At 46.6% G+C, this 18,367-nt stretch overlaps 1 protein-coding gene across 5 annotated transcripts in view; it reads left to right on the top strand.

The window, feature by feature from the left end:
* USP25 (ubiquitin specific peptidase 25) overlaps window positions 1-18,367 on the top strand; it is a 153,128-nt gene that overhangs the window by 103,696 nt on the left and 31,065 nt on the right. For all 5 annotated transcript variants that reach the window (XM_074997567.1, XM_074997597.1, XM_074997587.1 and 2 more), the window contains 3 exons: window positions 91-161; window positions 8,097-8,325; window positions 17,982-18,182. In XM_074997567.1, coding sequence (XP_074853668.1) covers window positions 91-161; window positions 8,097-8,325; window positions 17,982-18,182 — 501 coding nt within the window. The remainder of the gene's footprint in view (window positions 1-90; window positions 162-8,096; window positions 8,326-17,981; window positions 18,183-18,367) is intronic.

The following is an 18,367-nucleotide window of genomic DNA, read 5'->3' as shown; positions in this document are numbered from 1 at the left end:
CAGAAAAGTGAAGCTGTATCTTATTTTTGGAAGGATGTAGAACCTCAATGATGGTATACAAGGATATGACTTAGTTTCTCATTTCCTTAGACTTACAGGAAAGCATATCTAGAATACATCGGACAATTGAATTGATGTACTCTGACAAATCAATGGTCCAGGTAAGAAAATGTCCACATGAGATAATACAAAAATACGTCATTTTAACATTTTTAATGAAGGATGTTCCTTTAATTCCTAGTTATTTTTTAAAAAAGAGAGAATGGTGTATAACCTGATGAGATCCTTAAACAGAAGACCATACAGAGTTTTGTGGAACTGAGTTAAGTCCCACCAAATTAAATAAAGTATTACTCTGTAAATCCTCTTTGATAGGGAAGTCAGGCATTAGAAATGAAGTGACTTAACTAAAGTCATTCTAGAAGTTGGTGGCAAAACCCAGAATACCTTTTGTCTCTGTGCAGAATTGTAATTTTAGCATTGCACGGTAGAAGCTACATAGGCTGTTGGGTGAGATAGTCCAATTAAGATATACCATATTAAAATGTGGAAAACAAGTTTGAATAAAAACACAAAAAGCATACTTCTCAGTTTCCTGGCTCTGCAAGCTGAGGGGAGCCGGGAGCCAGGTTGCCATTCTGGGGATGGGAAACTGTTACTGTCAGGGATGGCAGCAAGACTCAAGGCTGCTGCCCCTTACAAGAGCAGTAGTCACATTAACCCAAGACACCTGCAGCTTGATTACACGCATCTTGAGGATTTACTGTGTTCACATTAATAGTTTGCCCTGGGTAGGTCAGTGGGTGCTCTGGGGCTAGAGTCGTCAGGGGAAGAATCAGCAAATGATTGATTTGTGGTGTTAAAGCTCAGGGAGGGAGGTGGGGATGGGGGCAGAAAGAGGTGAAGTGGCTGTGAAGGCCTGCATGTGGTGGCAGCAGAGGGCTTGGCATTGACCTCACCTGGTACAGCAAATTTCCTATCTTGGGGACTAGACAGTGTTCTGAGGATGCTGGGCCAGAGAGAGATTTTCCACATGTAATAACATTAGGTAATTTGTAAGCTCACTAGTAGGTGCAGTCGTTTTTTGAAAATGAGAGACAACGAGCAGTAAAGACACCTAAGTTCTCTGCTAAGAAGGCGTTCAGACTTCAAATGCAATCCTAAACGATCTGCTAGTTGTTGATGTACATGTACCATGAAAAAACAATTTCCCAATCATTTAGTTCTAAATGCCTAAATTTTGTTAGCTGATATTTAACTGGAGTAAGGATTGTAATTCAGAGAAAGAGTTCTGCTTTTTGTAGTCAAGATCTAGCCAATATAGTTGGTCCCAGATGTCATTTTACTTCCTGAATATATGTCATCCCATAAACCAAGGAACATGAAGATGCCCACTTGATTTGTTGGTACCTGATGTGACACTATACCCACTTCTTTATCTGAAACCAGTAGTCTGTGCATTAAGGTTTAAAGTGATAACTTCAGGTCCTGGAGACTTCACAAACATCCAAGCAGCCTGGTATGATATTTTGAGTAGAGATTGCTCCACAACACTTCAGGCTGCTGTTCTTGGGAGGAGGCAAATCTTTATAGCTAATTAGCTACCAACGTTTGCATCTGAGTTACGGGAGTATAGAGACATCTCATTTTTCTTTTGTATACTCCTTCTGTGAGAGTACTTTTTATAATAATCTTGCACTATTAATAGTGACTTTTCAGTTGCCACAGTGATTCCTTTTTAGGTCATATTTTCCTTTAATTCTTAGTTATTTTTTAAAAATGAGAGAGTGGTGTATAACCTGATGAGATCCTTAAACAGAAGACCATACAGAGTTTGAATGATTACTGGGTTTTTGTTAAAACCAATTTCCTTGCATTGGTGGAACTATGGTATTTGTTTTATGTTTTGCTGACCAGTGAACTTTGTAATACGTACTCTGCATGTATAAAAAATAAGCCTTCTGAAACATTATTGTAAGGCAAAATATCATATGGGGAAATTGCCGTGATTCGTAAAGCCCTAGCAAAATGATCTTGTTATATTTGTAGCTGATTCTTATCTTGCTTTACCACCTTTACCATGAATGGATTTATCAATATTTAATACATTTCTTCAAGTGTGAAGAACTTTGGGAAACTGGAAACTGAAGTTTGTAATGGTCCTTTGTTCCTGTGGAAGTGCATTCCACACTGTTGGCCTAGGTTCTGAGAAAGTTACTGTGCAGATGAACTTCACTTTTATTGTAGAGTGCTGCATTGCCTAAAAAGAGTTGAGCCATGCTCTTTAGGTGATCTTTTAGATATCCTGGTTCCAGCTCTTTATGTGCCTTGAAGGTGGAGGCTGAGACCTTGAACTTGTCCCAGTATTCCTCATGGGATGGCGTTGTAGAGAATGGTAAAAGTTTGATGGGTTTATGGAGCTATGCTGCTGAACAGACATATTGAGGTATTTTGTGTTAGATAGTATTTCCTAACGGCTGATGTCTTTTTGCTCAGACGTGCTATGTTGCTATAGTTCAGATGGGTAGTGCATAACTGAGGCCAGATGATTGGGTGCAATGTTCTGATTGAATTTTCTAGACAGACAGACAGGTGGTGGAAAGCATTGCTTGTGGACATAGCTACATGACAACTTAATGTCTGTGGGAATGCTAAACCTCTTGAATTTCAACCAAAGGAGACTGCAATATGGATGCAAATTTCAAAATGCTTTCTTCTTTCCACCAACATAACCTCTGCCATGCTTACGTTCAGCTCCAGTTATTTGTTGTTTACCCATCAGCTAATCTTGTTCAAGCATTGGATTGTTTTGGCGCTAAGCGGGTGTGCGGTAGGTTCAGTCAGAGAGGTCCCTCTAAGACGATCTGATGTGCTCACATACCACTGATCCTCCCTACCAGCCTTCCGAGGTGCCCCAGCACCCTGTCGTGCTGAGCTAGACCCTCTTGTCTTCTCCAGTGATGGCAGAATTGGGGTCACAGTCCACAGCAGAACAACATGGAAGGTTCAGTCTAAAGGACTTGACACAGCATCCAGGAGCACAGCCTCAGTGCGACCTGAACACCAGATAAATCCATCTGCCTCTGTATGAAGTTCTATACAAAGCAAGCTCATAAATTTGTTTTCCCCCTTCATCAGTGAAAAAGATCCACAGTTGCCCTCCGAACCCCGCCAGGTAACAGCAGTTATTTTGGATGGTAGGCAGAGGTGTCCTGGCATCTGGAAGCAACTTCTTTGGTTTCCTACCTTTATACAGATTTTGCCGAAGGTGGAAATCCACTGTGTTCAGTTCAAACTTTTCTCAGCTTCCACTAGAAAAGTACAGCATCCAGAATGGGTTCCAGTATAAGGTGACTAAAACACATGTCCTTGTGGGGAATTTGAGCTCCTCTTAATGGCTGGATTGTAGGGAAAACAAACCCATTTACAAGTAATTGTCCTTATCCATGAGTCATCAGATATCTGAAACGCCCTTAATATGGCCCTCACTTAGTATGTCTAAATCAGAACATTAGTTTGTACTTCATATTTCTTACTTCAGATACAGGAATGATACAGCAACAAAGGGTCCTGTGGCACCTTATAGACTAACAGAAAAGTTTAGAGCATGAGCTTTCGTGGGTTAACTCACTTCTTCAGATGCTGGTCCTGGAAATCTGCAAGGCCAGGTATAAATAGGCCAGAGCAAGGCTGGGGATAACGAGGTTAGCTCAGTCAGGCAGGCTGAGTTGTATTGTCATCAGTAGATCTGGAGGTGTGAACTCCAAGAGAGGGGAAGCTGCTTTTGTATTTAGCCAGCCATTCACAGTCTTTGTTTAATCCTGAGCTGAGGGTATTGAATTTGCAGATGAATTGTAGCTCAGCAATTTCTCTTTGGAGTCTGTTCTTGAAATTTCTTTGCTGCAGGATAGCTACTTTTAAATCTGCTACAGCCTTGCTCTGGCCTATTTATACCTGGCCTTGCAGATTTCCAGGACCAGCATCTGAAGAAGTGAGTTAACTCACGAAAGCTCATGCTCTAAACTTTTCTGTTAGTCTATAAGGTGCCACAGGACCCTTCGTTGCTCTACAGGATCCAGACTAACACGGCTACCCCTCTGAGGAATGATACATGCACACAAATAGAGTATACATATTCAGCAGATTGTAACTTTTCTGGCTGCATATGTTACCAGTTGCATTTTGCTTAAAGCATCTTCCAGTTATGCATATTCCTGTTCATAAGCATATTTCCATAAAAGTTTGCAGTGCAAAGTCACAGTGTGCTCATATGTGATATATGAAAGGCAGAGCTGCTCATTACTGGTACAGGTTGCACTTCTTAAACTGGGTACTCTTTCATCTGGCAACATCCATCAGATGACGCAGGACTGAGGCTGGGGCCAGCATTCATGGGGCTGGAGCTGGAACCACTGCTTGCCACACAGCAGTATACTGGAGGGCAGTGGGGAGCCCCCACCTGCCCCACAGCAGCGGGAGGCTGGAGCCCTGTGGCAGTCTGTAGAGCCTGGGCGGGACTAGAGTCCTAGGGGAACAGGAAGCTGAGGCCACGTAGGGCAGAAGCTCTGGACCTCCCCTCATTCAGCAAATTTTCTTGTTTGAGTCCTGTCAAGTCCCTACCATGCTGGACCAGGAAGGTGCAACCTGAACTTGAGTCTATCATCTTGCATATGCCACCATTAAGTTAACTGGTATGTTGAAAAGAGGAGTAGTAAGAAGATTTCTCAAATCTGAGCATCCAAAATCCCTAGTCATATCTGAAAATCTTGATCACACGTGCCTTTTCAGTTATCAAGATTATGCCATTACATTTTTCATTTTTTTTTGTTTGTTAGCTCAGTTTGCTGCTGGGAGGAAACAAGAGGGTGACAGATGGTGGGGTTTACATGGTTCTGAAAGTTTCTTTTTCTATGAATGCTCTATTCTTGTTGCACACATTGACCATTACCTTATGAATGGTTAAGGCTGATTACATACCTTGTGTGTTGTGTGTAGCATTAATTGTAGTTGATGTAATGATTTATTGTGAGATAGAGCTACTGGTACAGAATTGACTTGTTAGCACTATGTAGCTCTCTTTTTATGGAAGGTTGCAATTAACATTCCTTGATCAGATTAAACAGTTCTGATTGCTAGTTTGCCTGAGGTGTAGAGTAAGAGGGATTGAAGTTAACCCAATTAGCACAAATTTATTTAAAACTCAATTAAAACCGGAGTCCCTGTGGGTTATACTGTGCTATGCTGTGGAGAGAATGTCGTGAGAGAGGCATACAAAGGCCCTCCATTAGTCTTTCTGATTGATTTGTGTACTTATGTTCCTTTTAAAAATGCCTCGAAACTGGTTTAGAAACTCAGCTGTGTTTGAACAGTGTCTTATGTGCCCAGGGCACTCATGTCACAGGACTGTCAAAATTCTTTCAGCTGGCATTGTCAGCATTTGGTGGCTTTGGAGGGGCCAATGTTCCTATCTCAGGGCTTAATGCCACCTTTGCTCCTCTTCTGCTTCTGTTGCTGGTTAGTTGTGAAACATCCTTGCAGTTAGGAGGAGTTTGAATAGCCTCAGAGCTCAAAGAAACTGCTTTGCAGATGAACCTCAGAGTTATAACTGCCTTTAGAATGGAGGCTGATAGTAACTCTGAAATGTTCATAACTGAACAAAAATAGAGTGGTTCTTCAAAAGTTTACAACTGAAGATTGATTTCTGGAGCCTTGCGCAAATGCAAAATTTGTATCCACATGGGTTCTGTCACTGAGCTTCTGAGAGCAGCATACCCCCATCAGCTTCATCTGTACAGGATATCCTGGATTATTGTCTCTCACTGAAGACACAGGGTTTATCCCTTTCTTCCATCAGCATCCATTTAGCCACCACCTCAGCTTTTCAACCCACTATCCAAGGGTCCTCAGTATTTTCTCACAAGATGTCAGCTCAATTCCTCAGAGGACTCGAGGGGATGTTTCCAGCTCTAAGGGATCCTCTCCCTAAATGGGACCTTAATTTGGTCTTGTCGCTGCTTATAGTTTGAATGTGTGGGCTTTTGATCCCTGTCCCACCTGCCATGGAAGGCGTCCTTTTCTGCTGGCAGTTATGTGTCAGCCAGACACATGCTGGAACTTAAAGTGCTAATCTTGGAACCTCCATACGTGATCCTTTATAAAGACAAAGTACAATTACAGCCTCCTCCAGCCTTTCTTCCGAAGGTAATTTCATCTTCACACATTAACCAGGACATCTTCCTACAGGTATTTGTTCATAAGATGCATATCTTTAGCATGGACAGGACCTGCATGTCTTAAAAGTCTGCCAAACATTCACCTTTTACCGCAGGTCTACACAGCTCTTCCTTGCCATAGTGGACTGAATGAAGGGCCTACCAGTCTCCTGCCAAAGGATCTCTAGTTGCATTACATCCTAGATTCAGACCTGTTACGAGTTAGCTTCGTTTCCAACACTGCCTCTGCTCTGCTGAAAGTGCAGTCCATGAGAGCCAAGGCTTTTACAACGACCTTCCTGGCACATGTAGCTCCCAAAGATGTCTGTAGAGCTGCGATGTGGCATCGGTCCACATGTTTATAGTGAAATATGTTGTCACCCAGCAGGCCAGAGAGGACTCTGGTTTTGGCAGAGCTGTGCTTCAAGCTCCATGTCCAAGAACTCCTACCTACCTCCAGTAATGCTGATTGAGAGTCACCTAACACTTAATAGACATGACTAAGCACTAGAAGAAGAAAAGACAAGACAGCTGTTCTGTAACTGATGTCCTTTAAGATGTGTTGCTCATGTCCATTCCATGACCCTCTCTCCATCCCTCCTGTCAGATTTCTGGCAAGAAGGAGCTTAGCGTGGAGAGAGCCAATGGCAACCTCTCATATTGCACCTTAGAGGCACCAGCCCACACGGTGCCAGACCCAGTCCCCTATGGTTACCATTGGGCTGAAGAACTGTGTGCTCCAGTGCATGTGCCAAGAAACACATCTTCAGGAGCACCAGTTATGTAACAGGTAATGCTTTATGTAATTGCTTGGTGATGCAGTTAACATGATCATACAATGGGAACATAATGTCAGAATATTGTCTTATGTATTTCTGCTTTAACACTCTTGTATTTATGCTTTAGAAAGAGTTGATTAAACCAGGAAACATATGGGACTCAGCTGAATATATATTTAATTTAAAGCTTTTTAACAGATATAATCCAGAGTTTGAAGCTTACGCCTTTCAGAATTGAGAAAAGGAAGGATAAATTCATAGTTTGTGGCTAGCTGACTGCCTGACATTCTAGACTTGGTATTTAAACATGACATTGGTAGTAGAATCATTGTGATGTTTGAATGATGAGTAATGTTCATTTTGGGGTGGGGCTGATGTAAATAGTCTCTGTGTGTGTACTTCACACAGAAAAATGAAAAAAAGATATTTGAGGAGGACATCTGTTTTCTTTAGTTGATTGCTTCTGAAAAGTTTTTAATAACCATCTGAGTAGAGGTTGACCCAGTTAATTGTTAGTTAAGAGACTACATTTGCCACCTCCTTATAACCCTTGTTATTTTTTATCTGATGTTTTTCCTGTGCCCAGATCAATATTCAGAGCACTGCTTGTTACTTTCCCACATCTGACAGCAGTATCATCACTCAAAGAGTCTGATGAAGTGAGTCTGTGCTCACAAAAGCTCATGCTCAAAACTTTTCTGTTAGTCTATAAGGTGCCACAGGACCCTTCATTGCTGTCAAAGAGGTAGTTACTTACTGAAACTGCAGGTTCTTTGAGATGTATGGTACCTATTTGGATTTCAGCACCTGTCCTCCGTCTCCCATGTGGTGGGCTGGAGGAAGCATGTCACTTACTGTGAAGAGGGGCCAGTGCCAACCCTCACAGTCTGTTAGAGCCTTGGACAAGACACACAGCCAATGCATAAAATAAGTGTCAGTGGATACCTTTATAAATAGGTGTAGGGCTCCAACACATGGCACACGTGCACATCCTGTCTGGAATTCTAAAATGGACCACACATCTCAAAGAATGTCCAGTGACAGGAAGAAGTCTCCAGTTGTAATGTCAATAACATTTTAAATTATGCATGCCTTCTCTTTTTAGGTTCCTTATCGGTTGCATGCTGTACTTGTTCATGAAGGCCAAGCTAATGCAGGACACTACTGGGCGTACATATATGACCACCACCAGAGGAGATGGATGAAATATAATGATATTTCTGTGACAAAATCAACTTGGGAGGAGTTGGAACGTGACTCTTTTGGCGGTTACAGGAACGCCAGTGCATACTGTTTAATGTACATCAATGACAAGGAGCAATTCTTGATACAAGGTAATGTTGGGGATATATTTTCAGCATGAAATACAATAAGTGGAAGTTGTGCTTAAGCTGGTGACTCTTTGAGACATTCTGTTGCTTTGTGAAATATCTGAACTGTGGCTAATAGTATTCTACCAGAATGTAAGAGCTTGAAATTTAAACTCTTAATACTTTATTTACAAGCAAAGTAGTAGTCAGGTTGCTTTAATTCCTACGATTGGCTATATGTTACAATATTCAAATCCCCACATTCCTATGGAGTTCAATAGGAATTTAGCAATGATATCCTGCTTTTATACAGTTTTACAGCTGAACGTTGCTTTAACTATATACTACCTAGAAAATAGTGGAGGTGGTTAAATAAAGCACTGTCCAAGTTACAGTGCGAAGGACAGAGTTACTGGTTGGAGTGATATCAGTATCACTGGTGTTTAAAACATGAGTGGTACATGAAATGTGTAATTATGTATCAGTGCTTGTTTTTCTAGATGGCAAATAATACTACCCATCTTCTGAGTAGTAAGCAATGTAATGTCACAGTATGTAGTGCTTCAGTATTATTAAAATAGCACAATAAAATATTTGCCAAATTTGTCATGGTGACGGTGTAGGTTTATCATACTATCAGACAGTAAAACCAAAAAAGTTTAATTTTGAAAGATATAAAATAGGTCTCTTTTAGATTGTTCTTAGCAATATGATTTTCTTGCTTTCTTCTACTTAATATAATTAATGTAGTTCATGGGGTGTGAAAAACTGAGGCTGGTTGTGAACTATTGATGTAAGTACATCTTATGTATCTTACAGTTTGAGTTCTCTCTCATGGAAAAACAAAACAAAGGAAAGCAGTAGCAACCTGTTTGTTTAACCCTCCCTTAACTGGCTCTCTGCATTACCAAACAACCATGGCTCCAGGGCCAGAAATGACTGTTAAATGGTGCTGCAGCACTGTATTTTCTATTTTTCCAGTTTATCCATAGTTTTGGTTGTCTGTTTTGCCCCAATTGGTCAGTCTCAATTAGACCAGATAAAACTTAACTAGTCTGAAAATTGTCTCTCAAGATAACGTTCCTTGGGAGTGTAGCTCTTGTCGCATTAAATCATGGCCAACCAAAAGTCAATTACTGGGGAGATAAGCCATATTATCCCACAAAATACAAATGTTCACTGCAAAGATACATAACAGAGTACAGGCCCACTGTTCACAGTTCTTGCATGACCACGGTAGACAGGTGTACCTTACACCATGTTTTGAATAAATTGTGGTGATGGACCATGTATTCCTCAGTCGTCCTTTTTTATAAATAGCTTAAATTGTAGTTCAAACGTGTTTTAAGAGCAAACATATATTCTCCTTTGCTGTCCTCTCTTGTGGCCATAGATTACATACACTTGAATTTTCAGTGGAAGTTGACTGCTCATTTCACAGACAGGAGGAGAGAATTTCTTACATTTGGAGTATTATCACCTGCAGATAGGGCCTTCACTATTCTCTACACGTGCAGACATCAGTGAATTAGTCCCTTGATTTCTGGTACCACTTGTTATGGTTTTCATGCATTTGCAAAACCTCACTTTATAGAATGAGGAGGAAGAACTGTAATCTTTTGTTTAGAACTTAGTGACAGGCTCCCAAGCTTTACATTTTTAAGGCTATCTTCATAAGGTAAAAAGAAATACAATTTATTTGTAAACGACAACTAAGATTAGTCTTGACTTTTCTAGAGCCCCAGATTCAGATTCATAAGAGGCCTAGTGTGGCAGGCCACAGCTGACAGGCTGCAAGAGCCTGGTAGAAGGGTGGTATTGGGACTGGATTAATGCCTTCTTGTTAACCAGCTAGGTTTTCAGAGAGCAGTGCAGCAGCCAGTTGAGGCAGCTGTGGCTCGTTAAGGACCAGCTGGCAGGGAAGGGCCAATTATACCCCCGTTGTCAAGGAAGGTCTGTTGGCTCACTATAAAAATGCTTCCCCCCAGGCAGAAGGAATTCAAAGTTGCATGAAGAGGAAGGGTGGGAGGGCTGAAAGCCTAAAGACCAGGCCACCAGCGAGGTACCAGGGGAATGGTTCCAGTGTGAAGGGGTAAGTGAAGAGGCCTAGGGAAAGGTTACTGCACCAGGGCAGGGGTAAAAGCCCCTCCAGCTGCCTCTCTCCTAGAGTACCTGGGCTGGAGCCCAGAGGAGTGGGCGGGCGTGGGTCTCCCACCACCCTTCCCTTTGAGGACTGTCCTATGGGCAAGAGCAGCCCAAGAGCATGCTGAAAAGGGTTTGTGTCCCCCTCACATAGGACTTGCCTGTGGTAAGAATGATTCAGTGAGCAGGGGCCCAGGCCTGTGGGAAACCCAGGGCAGCAGAGGGGCCACCATGAGTCTCTGAGGCAAACAAGAAACCAAAGAGAAGCACAGAAACCCCGAGGGGACTGATAGGAACCTTTCCACTCTACCTACATGGGCTTCATTGATCTTGAAATGTGGCTCTGCGAGGATAAATTCTAGGTTCTGGCTCAGGGCATAATTACAGCTGATTAACCCCACAGTAGAGACCATTGTCAAAGCAGGAAGCAAGCTTCTTCCTCGAGTGTCCCTGTGGGTGCTCCATGATAGGTGTCAGGCTCGCCCCGGCGCCGCAGGTCGGATCTTTCCAGCAGTTTCTGCCGGACCGCGCATGCGCCAGCGTGTGCTGCTCCCTTGTGCGATCCAGTCCCCGCCAGTTCCTCTTCAACCGCCATTGGCTGCAGACGGAATCCGCTCAGGCTACGGCCAGAGTTAGCGTATTCAATGTTTTTAAAGTGTTTAGAGCTTCTTTTTCAGTCTTTAGCTTAAGTTAGCTTGTTGTTGTTTTCAAAAAAAAAAAAAAAGAGAGAAAGAAAGAAAAGAGAGTAAAAAGTAAAGTTTTACAGCCTTAGTAGCAAGCAGAGCAGCGGAGGCCCGGGGACGTAAGGCCATTAGGCCTCCTGCCGTGGCAGGCTGAGTCCGAGAGGGGAACAGGCACAGAGAATGTGCTAAGTACCCTATTAACAACTCAAAGACTCACCACAATGTCCTCTTCCGGATTCAAAAAGTGTGAGCCATGCAGCAAAGCGATGCCGGCCTCTGATGGGCACAGAAATGCTCCTTCTGCGCAAAGCTCACAGCCAGAGCAAGGAAGGACAGAGAGATGCGGCTGAAAATGCTGCTCTTTGAAAAGGCCCTCCAGCCAGACGCACTGGAGCGGCCTCAGCAGGAGGGACCCGCAGGGGCCCATAAAAGGAAAGCTGCTTCCCTAACCCCATCAGCGCAAAAACGGAGGAAGCTTCCACCAACCCGATCCCTGCCGGCAGCCACAGCGAGCGGGACGGGTGGAGCGCATAGCCCCCAGCCACAGTCACAGCTGAGCGGCGGTGGCGCGGAGACGCACGTGGCAGAGGCTGAGCCTCCGACAATCAAACAGCCGCCCCGCACCGAGGGCAGGGCGGCGGCCAGGCAAGCGCCGGAACCGGCGGCACCGCAGCTAGCGGCACCGACCCCCGGGGAACCGGCGGTGCAGAGCTTGCAGGCACGTGGCCTGCAGGCACCAGGGGAGACCACCCGCGCGGCACCGCAGCGGAGCGTGCCAAGCGCAGCGCAGACAGCGGGGCTGAGATCCCCGACGCGGAAAGGGGCGGAGCCAGCCCCACAGGGGAGGGGAAGGGCAGCACAGAAAACCCGGCACCGCAGCCCTTCTCCAGACAGGGCTGCAGGGCTACTCGCTCTAAGCCCTCCGCTCATGCTGCGGACCCCAACGAGGCGGCAGGGGTCACCTCCAGTATACCCTGAGCCCCCATCCCCGTTCCTACAGCCAGCATCACCATGGCTCGGACCACCATCGCCCTTCCTGGGCTTTGAACCCTTGGAGTACTGCCACAAGTCAGTCTCTCCATTATCTCAATCACTCAGACGATCTCGCTCCCCCAGACGCAGGGGGTATGCGCCTCTAGAGTGGTCCGGGTCTCCACCTCCGGAACAGTGCCCGTGTTGCCATGGTCACCCCTATCACGCAGGGCATAGACACCATAGGCATATTCCCAGGGACAGATCCCCCCAGACGGTTCAATATCCCCGAGGGCAATCGCGGATGGGGGCGGAAACGCAGATATCTCAGGGGGAGTTGATTCTGGAACCCCGAGATTTTCCCTCGCAAGTATCTAGCGAGAGGATGTATCACCGTCAACAGGACCCAGAGGGGTCCAGAGAGGTTTACCCTAGCGGTTCCTCGCTATCTTCCCCTGACGAGGCCACGGCCCCAGGAGACGTCCATCCTCCGGACGATCTCAAACAGTTCCAAGAGCTGTTTAAAAGGGTGGCCTTCACACAAGGCATCCAAACAGCAGAGGTGCAGGAGAAACACCATAAGCTCCTTAAAAACCTGAGACCTCCGGCCTCTTCCAAAATAGCTATTCCGCTGATGAAGCAATCATGGAGTCCGCCACCACAATATGGCAGACCCCTGCGTCCCTTCCGCCTATAAACAAGAGAGCGGATAAGAAGTACTTCGTCCCGACAAAGGGCATGGAGTTGTGTTCAGCCACCTGCAACCAAATTCTCTGGTGGTGGAACTGTCTCAACAGAGGTCAAAAACTTCTCAGTACAAGACAGGGGGAACGGACAAGATGCCAAGAAACTAGAGGTGTTCGGCAGAAAGGTCTATTCCTCCTCTACCCTACTGTTGAGAATGGCGAATTATGCAGCGCATCTAGCGAACCATAATTTCGACAACTACTGCAGGCTGACTTCCCTCATGGACTCGCTTCCAGATGACACGAAGCCAGTGCTCAAGGCCGTCGTGCAGGAAGGCTTCGCAGCCTCGAGGACAGGAGTTCAGATCGCCCTAGACGTAGCGGATACAGCAGCACGCTCAACAGCTACGGCAGTGGTCATGCGCAGGGAGTCCTGGCTCCAGACATCGGGTATCCCGAGGGATCTGCAGGTGAAGATCGTTGATCTCCCCTTTGACACGCAGAAGCTGTTTGCAGTATCAACCACAGCATCCCCAGTACCACAGGGGCTACAAGCAAGGGCGACATCAACAGCACCAACAGTACAGAACTCCCAGGCGATGTTCTCAACAGAGCCGTGCGTCCTCGGGGCAGGGCCAAAGGCCACAAGTTTGACGCACAGATCGAGGGCTGCACTATCACTACCATCGCGCAGTGTCATCCGAAGCTCCTATTCCACCATCGCCTCTGACCATTCTACGACCAGTGGCAAAAGATCACCACAGACAAATGGGTACTGGAGATCATAGCCACGGGTTACGCGATTCCCTTCCAGTCACTCCCACCGCCACGACCTCCACCCAGACCCCACCTAAAGGACGCCTCCCACGAAGCGAGACTCAAGCGGGAGGTAGACCATCTTATGCTTATAGGGGCAGTAGAAAGAGTGCCAGAGCAACTCCGAGGGAAAGGGTTCTACTCAAGATACTTCCTCACAGAGAAAAAGACAGGAGGCTGGAGGCCCATCCTAGATCTTCGAGGCCTCAACCGGTACTTGCGCAAGCAACGCTTTCGGATGATCACAGTCGCCTCTATATTTACGGCACTGGACAATGGAGATTGGTTCGCAGCCCTCGACTTACAAGACGCGTATTTACACACAACTATTCACCCGGCTTATGGGCGTTTTCTCCGGTTTATGGTAGGCAAAGAACATTTTCAGTACAAGGTTCTGCCGTTCAGCTTCTCCTCGGCCCCCAGTGTCTTCACCAAGACCTTGGCAGTGGTGTCAGCCTACCTGCACAGACAGGGGGTGTTTATATTCCCATATCTGGGGGAAAAAAAAAAAAAAAAAAGACGACTGCCTATTGAAAGGGGCCTCGAAGGAGGAGGTACTTCGCATGATACGCGTCACAGCAGACACGTTCTCTTCACTGGGCCTGGTCATCAGTGTGGCAAATCAAAGATAGACCCCGTACAGGACATAGAGTTCATAGGGGCACGTATAAATTCCATCACAGCAAGGGTTTATCTACCAGATGCCCAGTTTTGCACCATTGGTTCCCTCGTGCAAGTCATCACCTTCAGCCCTACAGTGCCGGTTCTGACGTGCTTACAGCTGCTGGGCCACATGGCAGCAGCAATGTTTGTGGTACAGAATGCCAGATTGCATATGCGCAGCATGCAGCACTGGCTGGTGAGCGTCTACAAACCGGCAGCACACACCATCCACAGGGTGGTGTCGCCCACGACAGAGGTGCGCAGATCCCTGCAATGCTGGGTGAACCCCAAGAACATGCTAACAGGGGTGCCCTTTCACCAACCACAAATATCGGTTTTCCTCACTACAGACGCCTCCCACATAGGGTGGGGAGCGCACATGGGCGAAGAGGTGACGCAAGGACTGTGGTCCTCCGCGGAACAGTCACTGCACATAAATATACTGGAGCTCAGAGCAGTGTTCAACGCCTGCAGAGACTTTCGAGACCATATACAAGGCAAGTAGTTGGGATCAGTACAGACAATACCTCCACCATGTTTTATATAAATCAGCAAGGAGGAGCTCGGTCCCGTGCCTTATGTGCGGAAGCAGTCCGATTGTGTAACTGGTGCATCGCCAACAATATAACCTTGAAAGCCTCGTATTTACCAGGCGCTCACAATGCGAAGGCAGACCAGCTGAGCAGGCGCTTCGCACTCACACACGAGTGGCAGATCCATTCCGATCTGCTATGACCGATTTTTTCATGCAGGGGGATTTCCCCAGATAGATCTGTTTGCCACTCAACACAACAAGAAGTGCCCACAATACTGCTCCAGGGCAGGACTGGGACGGGGTCCCTGGGGGACGCATTCGCGATCTCGTGGAGGGGCCCCCTGCTCTACGCCTTTACTCCCACAGTGCTTATCCACAAAGTCTTGCAGAAAGCCAGGAGAGAGACAGCCCTAATGATCCTAGTAGTCCCAAGGTGGGATCGACAGGAATGGTTCCACTTACTCCTGCGCATGTCGGACCGTCCACCGATGCCCCTCCCTGTGGCGCCGGATCTGCTCACGCAAGCCCAGGGGTCCATAGTGCATTCACACCCCCAAGGCCTGCGACTGCAAGCATGGTTAATCCATGGCTCAGGTCCCTAGAGAGCACGTGTACGGAGGGTGTGCAACAAGTCCTAGAAAGTAGCAGGAGGTCTTCCACCAGGAAGCCCTATAAGCAAACATGGACTCGATTCACTGCATGGTGTTCTACCAAGCAATTAGCCCCCCTTGCTGCGCCTGTACCTGTAATACTAGAGTATTTACTGGACCCCAAAGCTGCGTCTACACGTGCACGCTACTTCGAAGTAGCGGCACCAACTTCGAAATAGCGCCCGTCGCGTCTACACGCGTCGGGCACTATTTCGAAGTTAACTTCGACGTTAGGCGGCGAGACGTCGAAGTCGCTAACCTCATGAGGAGATAGGAATAGCGCCCTACTTTGATGATCAACGTCGAAGTAGGGACCATGTAGACGATCCGTGTCCCGCAACGTCGAAATTGCTGGGTCCTCCATGGCGGCCATCAGCTGCGGGGTTGAGAGATGCTCTCTCTCCAGCCCCTGCGGGGCTCTATGGTCACCGTGGGCAGCAGCCCTTAGCCCAGGGCTTCTGGCTGCTTCTGCGGCAGCTGGGGATCTATGCTGCAGACACAGGGTCTGCAACCAGTTGTCAGCTCTGTGTATCTTGTGTTGTTTAGTGCAACTGTGTCTGGGAGGGGCCCTTTAAGGGAGCGGCTGGCTGTTGAGTCCGCCCTGTGACCCTGTCTGCAGCTGTGCCTGGCATCCCTATTTCGATGTGTGCTACTTTGACGTGTAGACGTTCCCTCGCTGCGCCTATTTCGATGTTGGGCTGAGCAACGTCGAAGTTGAACATCGACGTTGCTGGCCCTGGAGGACGTGTAGACGTTATTCATCGAAATAGACTATTTCGATGTTGGCTGCACGTGTAGACGTAGCCCAAGAGAGGCGGACTCTCCCTATTCTCCTTGAAGGTCCACCTTGCCACTATATCGGCTTCCAGACATGAAGAGGAAGGGCACATGGTGTTTGCCCATCCCATGGTTACCAGGTTCCTCAAAGGGCTGGTAAACCTATACCCCCCTCGGAAACCACTTCCACCTTCGTGGAGCTTGGACTTGGTGCTTAATGCGCTAACGGGACCACTGTTTGAACCCTTAACCATGGTTTCCCTCCATCTCCTTACGATAAAGATGACCTTCCTTCTTGCAATCACGTCAGCTCGCAGGGTGAGCGAGCTTGCGGCAGTTATGGCAACGCCACCCTGCACAGTAATTTCCAAGGAGGCGGTAATCTTAAGGCTGCATCCAGTCTTTGTTCCCAAAGTTTCTTTAGAGTTTCATATTAACAAACCTATAGTTTTACCCTCGTTTATCCAAAGCCTCATAACTCCAACAAAGAGGCGCGCCTACACCTCCTGGATGTGAGGAGGGCACTGGCTTTCTATATATACAGGACTAAGTCCTTCCGGAAAACGGATAGACTCCTAGTCTTTCTCGCTCCCAAATCAAAAGGAGAAGGTCTCTCTTCGCAGAGAATCTCGAGGCACATCGTATCCTGCATAAAAATGTGCTACGAACTTAGAAAGACTCCTTTACTGGCCCCGCCTAGGGCTCACTCCACTAGGGCAGTGGTGGCATCAACAGCCTTTTTCAAGGGCATTGCGCTAAAAGACATTTGCAGAGCGGCGACCTGGTCATCCTATGACACCTTCGCCAAGCATTATGCCCTTCATAGGGTATTCCAAGAGGATACCCGTCTCTTGACAGCGGTCCTCTCGGGGACAAGCTGCACATAAACCGATTACCCACCTCCTGTCTTGGGTTACTGCTGGGTAGTCACCTATCGTGGAGCACCCACGGGGACACTCGAGGAAGAAAGAGAAGTTACTCACCGTAGTAACGATGGTTCTTCGAGATGTGTCCCCATGGGTGCTCCACCACTCGCCCATCCTCCCCGCTTCGGATCTCTGTTTAGTATTTTTCAGGAGCATCCGAGGCGGTTGGTCAAGGAACTGGCGGGGACCGGATCGCCCACGCGGCCAGGAGCGCGCAAGGGAGCGGCGCGCACCGGCGCATGCGCGGTCCGGCAGAAACTGCTGAAAAGATCCGACCTGCGGCGCCGGGGCGAGCCCGACACCTATCGTGGAGCACCCACGGGGACACATCTCGGAGAACCATCGTTATTATGGTGAGTAACTTCTCTTTACTCCCAGTCGCTGATAGGTTCATAATGCCTTATGTTTGCAGATCCACACAGGCCCACTCTTCTTCTCCATTTCTTTGGAGACTCGCTTAACATTATGACCATGTAGAATGAAAAGCAATTGGACTACAGCCCTGTATATGTCTTTGCTGTGAACATTTTAATTGGTAAAGGTGCACATGGCCCCAGAGATTTGTCTCTTTAAGTGGTAATGAGTGTAGGGTGCCAAAGTGCATCATTTAAATTGTAGAAGCAATACTATTCATGAACTCCATCTCCAGGTAAGCTTCCTGCATATGACAAAAAGAAAACGGAGAGGATTCATAAATGTGAGGCAACTTTTAATGTCGCTGCTACATTGCACGCTTTCAAGTATGCTCATGTTGAATGCCCTTCACCCATATATATATGTGCCCCTTGCCTTTCATTATTCTTTGAAACATAAACTGTGTGGTTTTACAGAAGAGTTTAATAAGGAAACTGGTCAGATGCTCCTTGGAATGGATACGTTACCTCCTGATTTAAAGGACTACGTAAAGGAAGATAATAAGCGTTTTGAAAAAGAGCTAGAAGAATGGGATGCAGAACTTGCTCAGAAAGCACAACAGGAAAAGTTGTTGGCATCTCAGACATCCAGGATGCCAGCACCCTCCTCTGCTCCAGGTTGGTATGCATGTTTCTATGTTCGGAGGAAAACTCCATATGCTAATTTACACCTGGCATTAATGTACACATCTGTGAAGATGCTGCTTTTATCTTTCTTCAAATTTTAATTGTTTTTGGCAGTGAGTTCTACAAAACCATATTTGGAGTTCGTTTGGCTTTTAAATAGCCATTGGTTTCTGTTG

This window comes from Carettochelys insculpta, chromosome 1 (assembly GCF_033958435.1).
Source record: "Carettochelys insculpta isolate YL-2023 chromosome 1, ASM3395843v1, whole genome shotgun sequence".
Lineage (NCBI taxonomy): Eukaryota > Metazoa > Chordata > Testudines > Carettochelyidae > Carettochelys > Carettochelys insculpta.
Note: the sequence above shows the minus strand (reverse complement) of the source record. Positions and strands in the feature narration are given on the sequence as shown.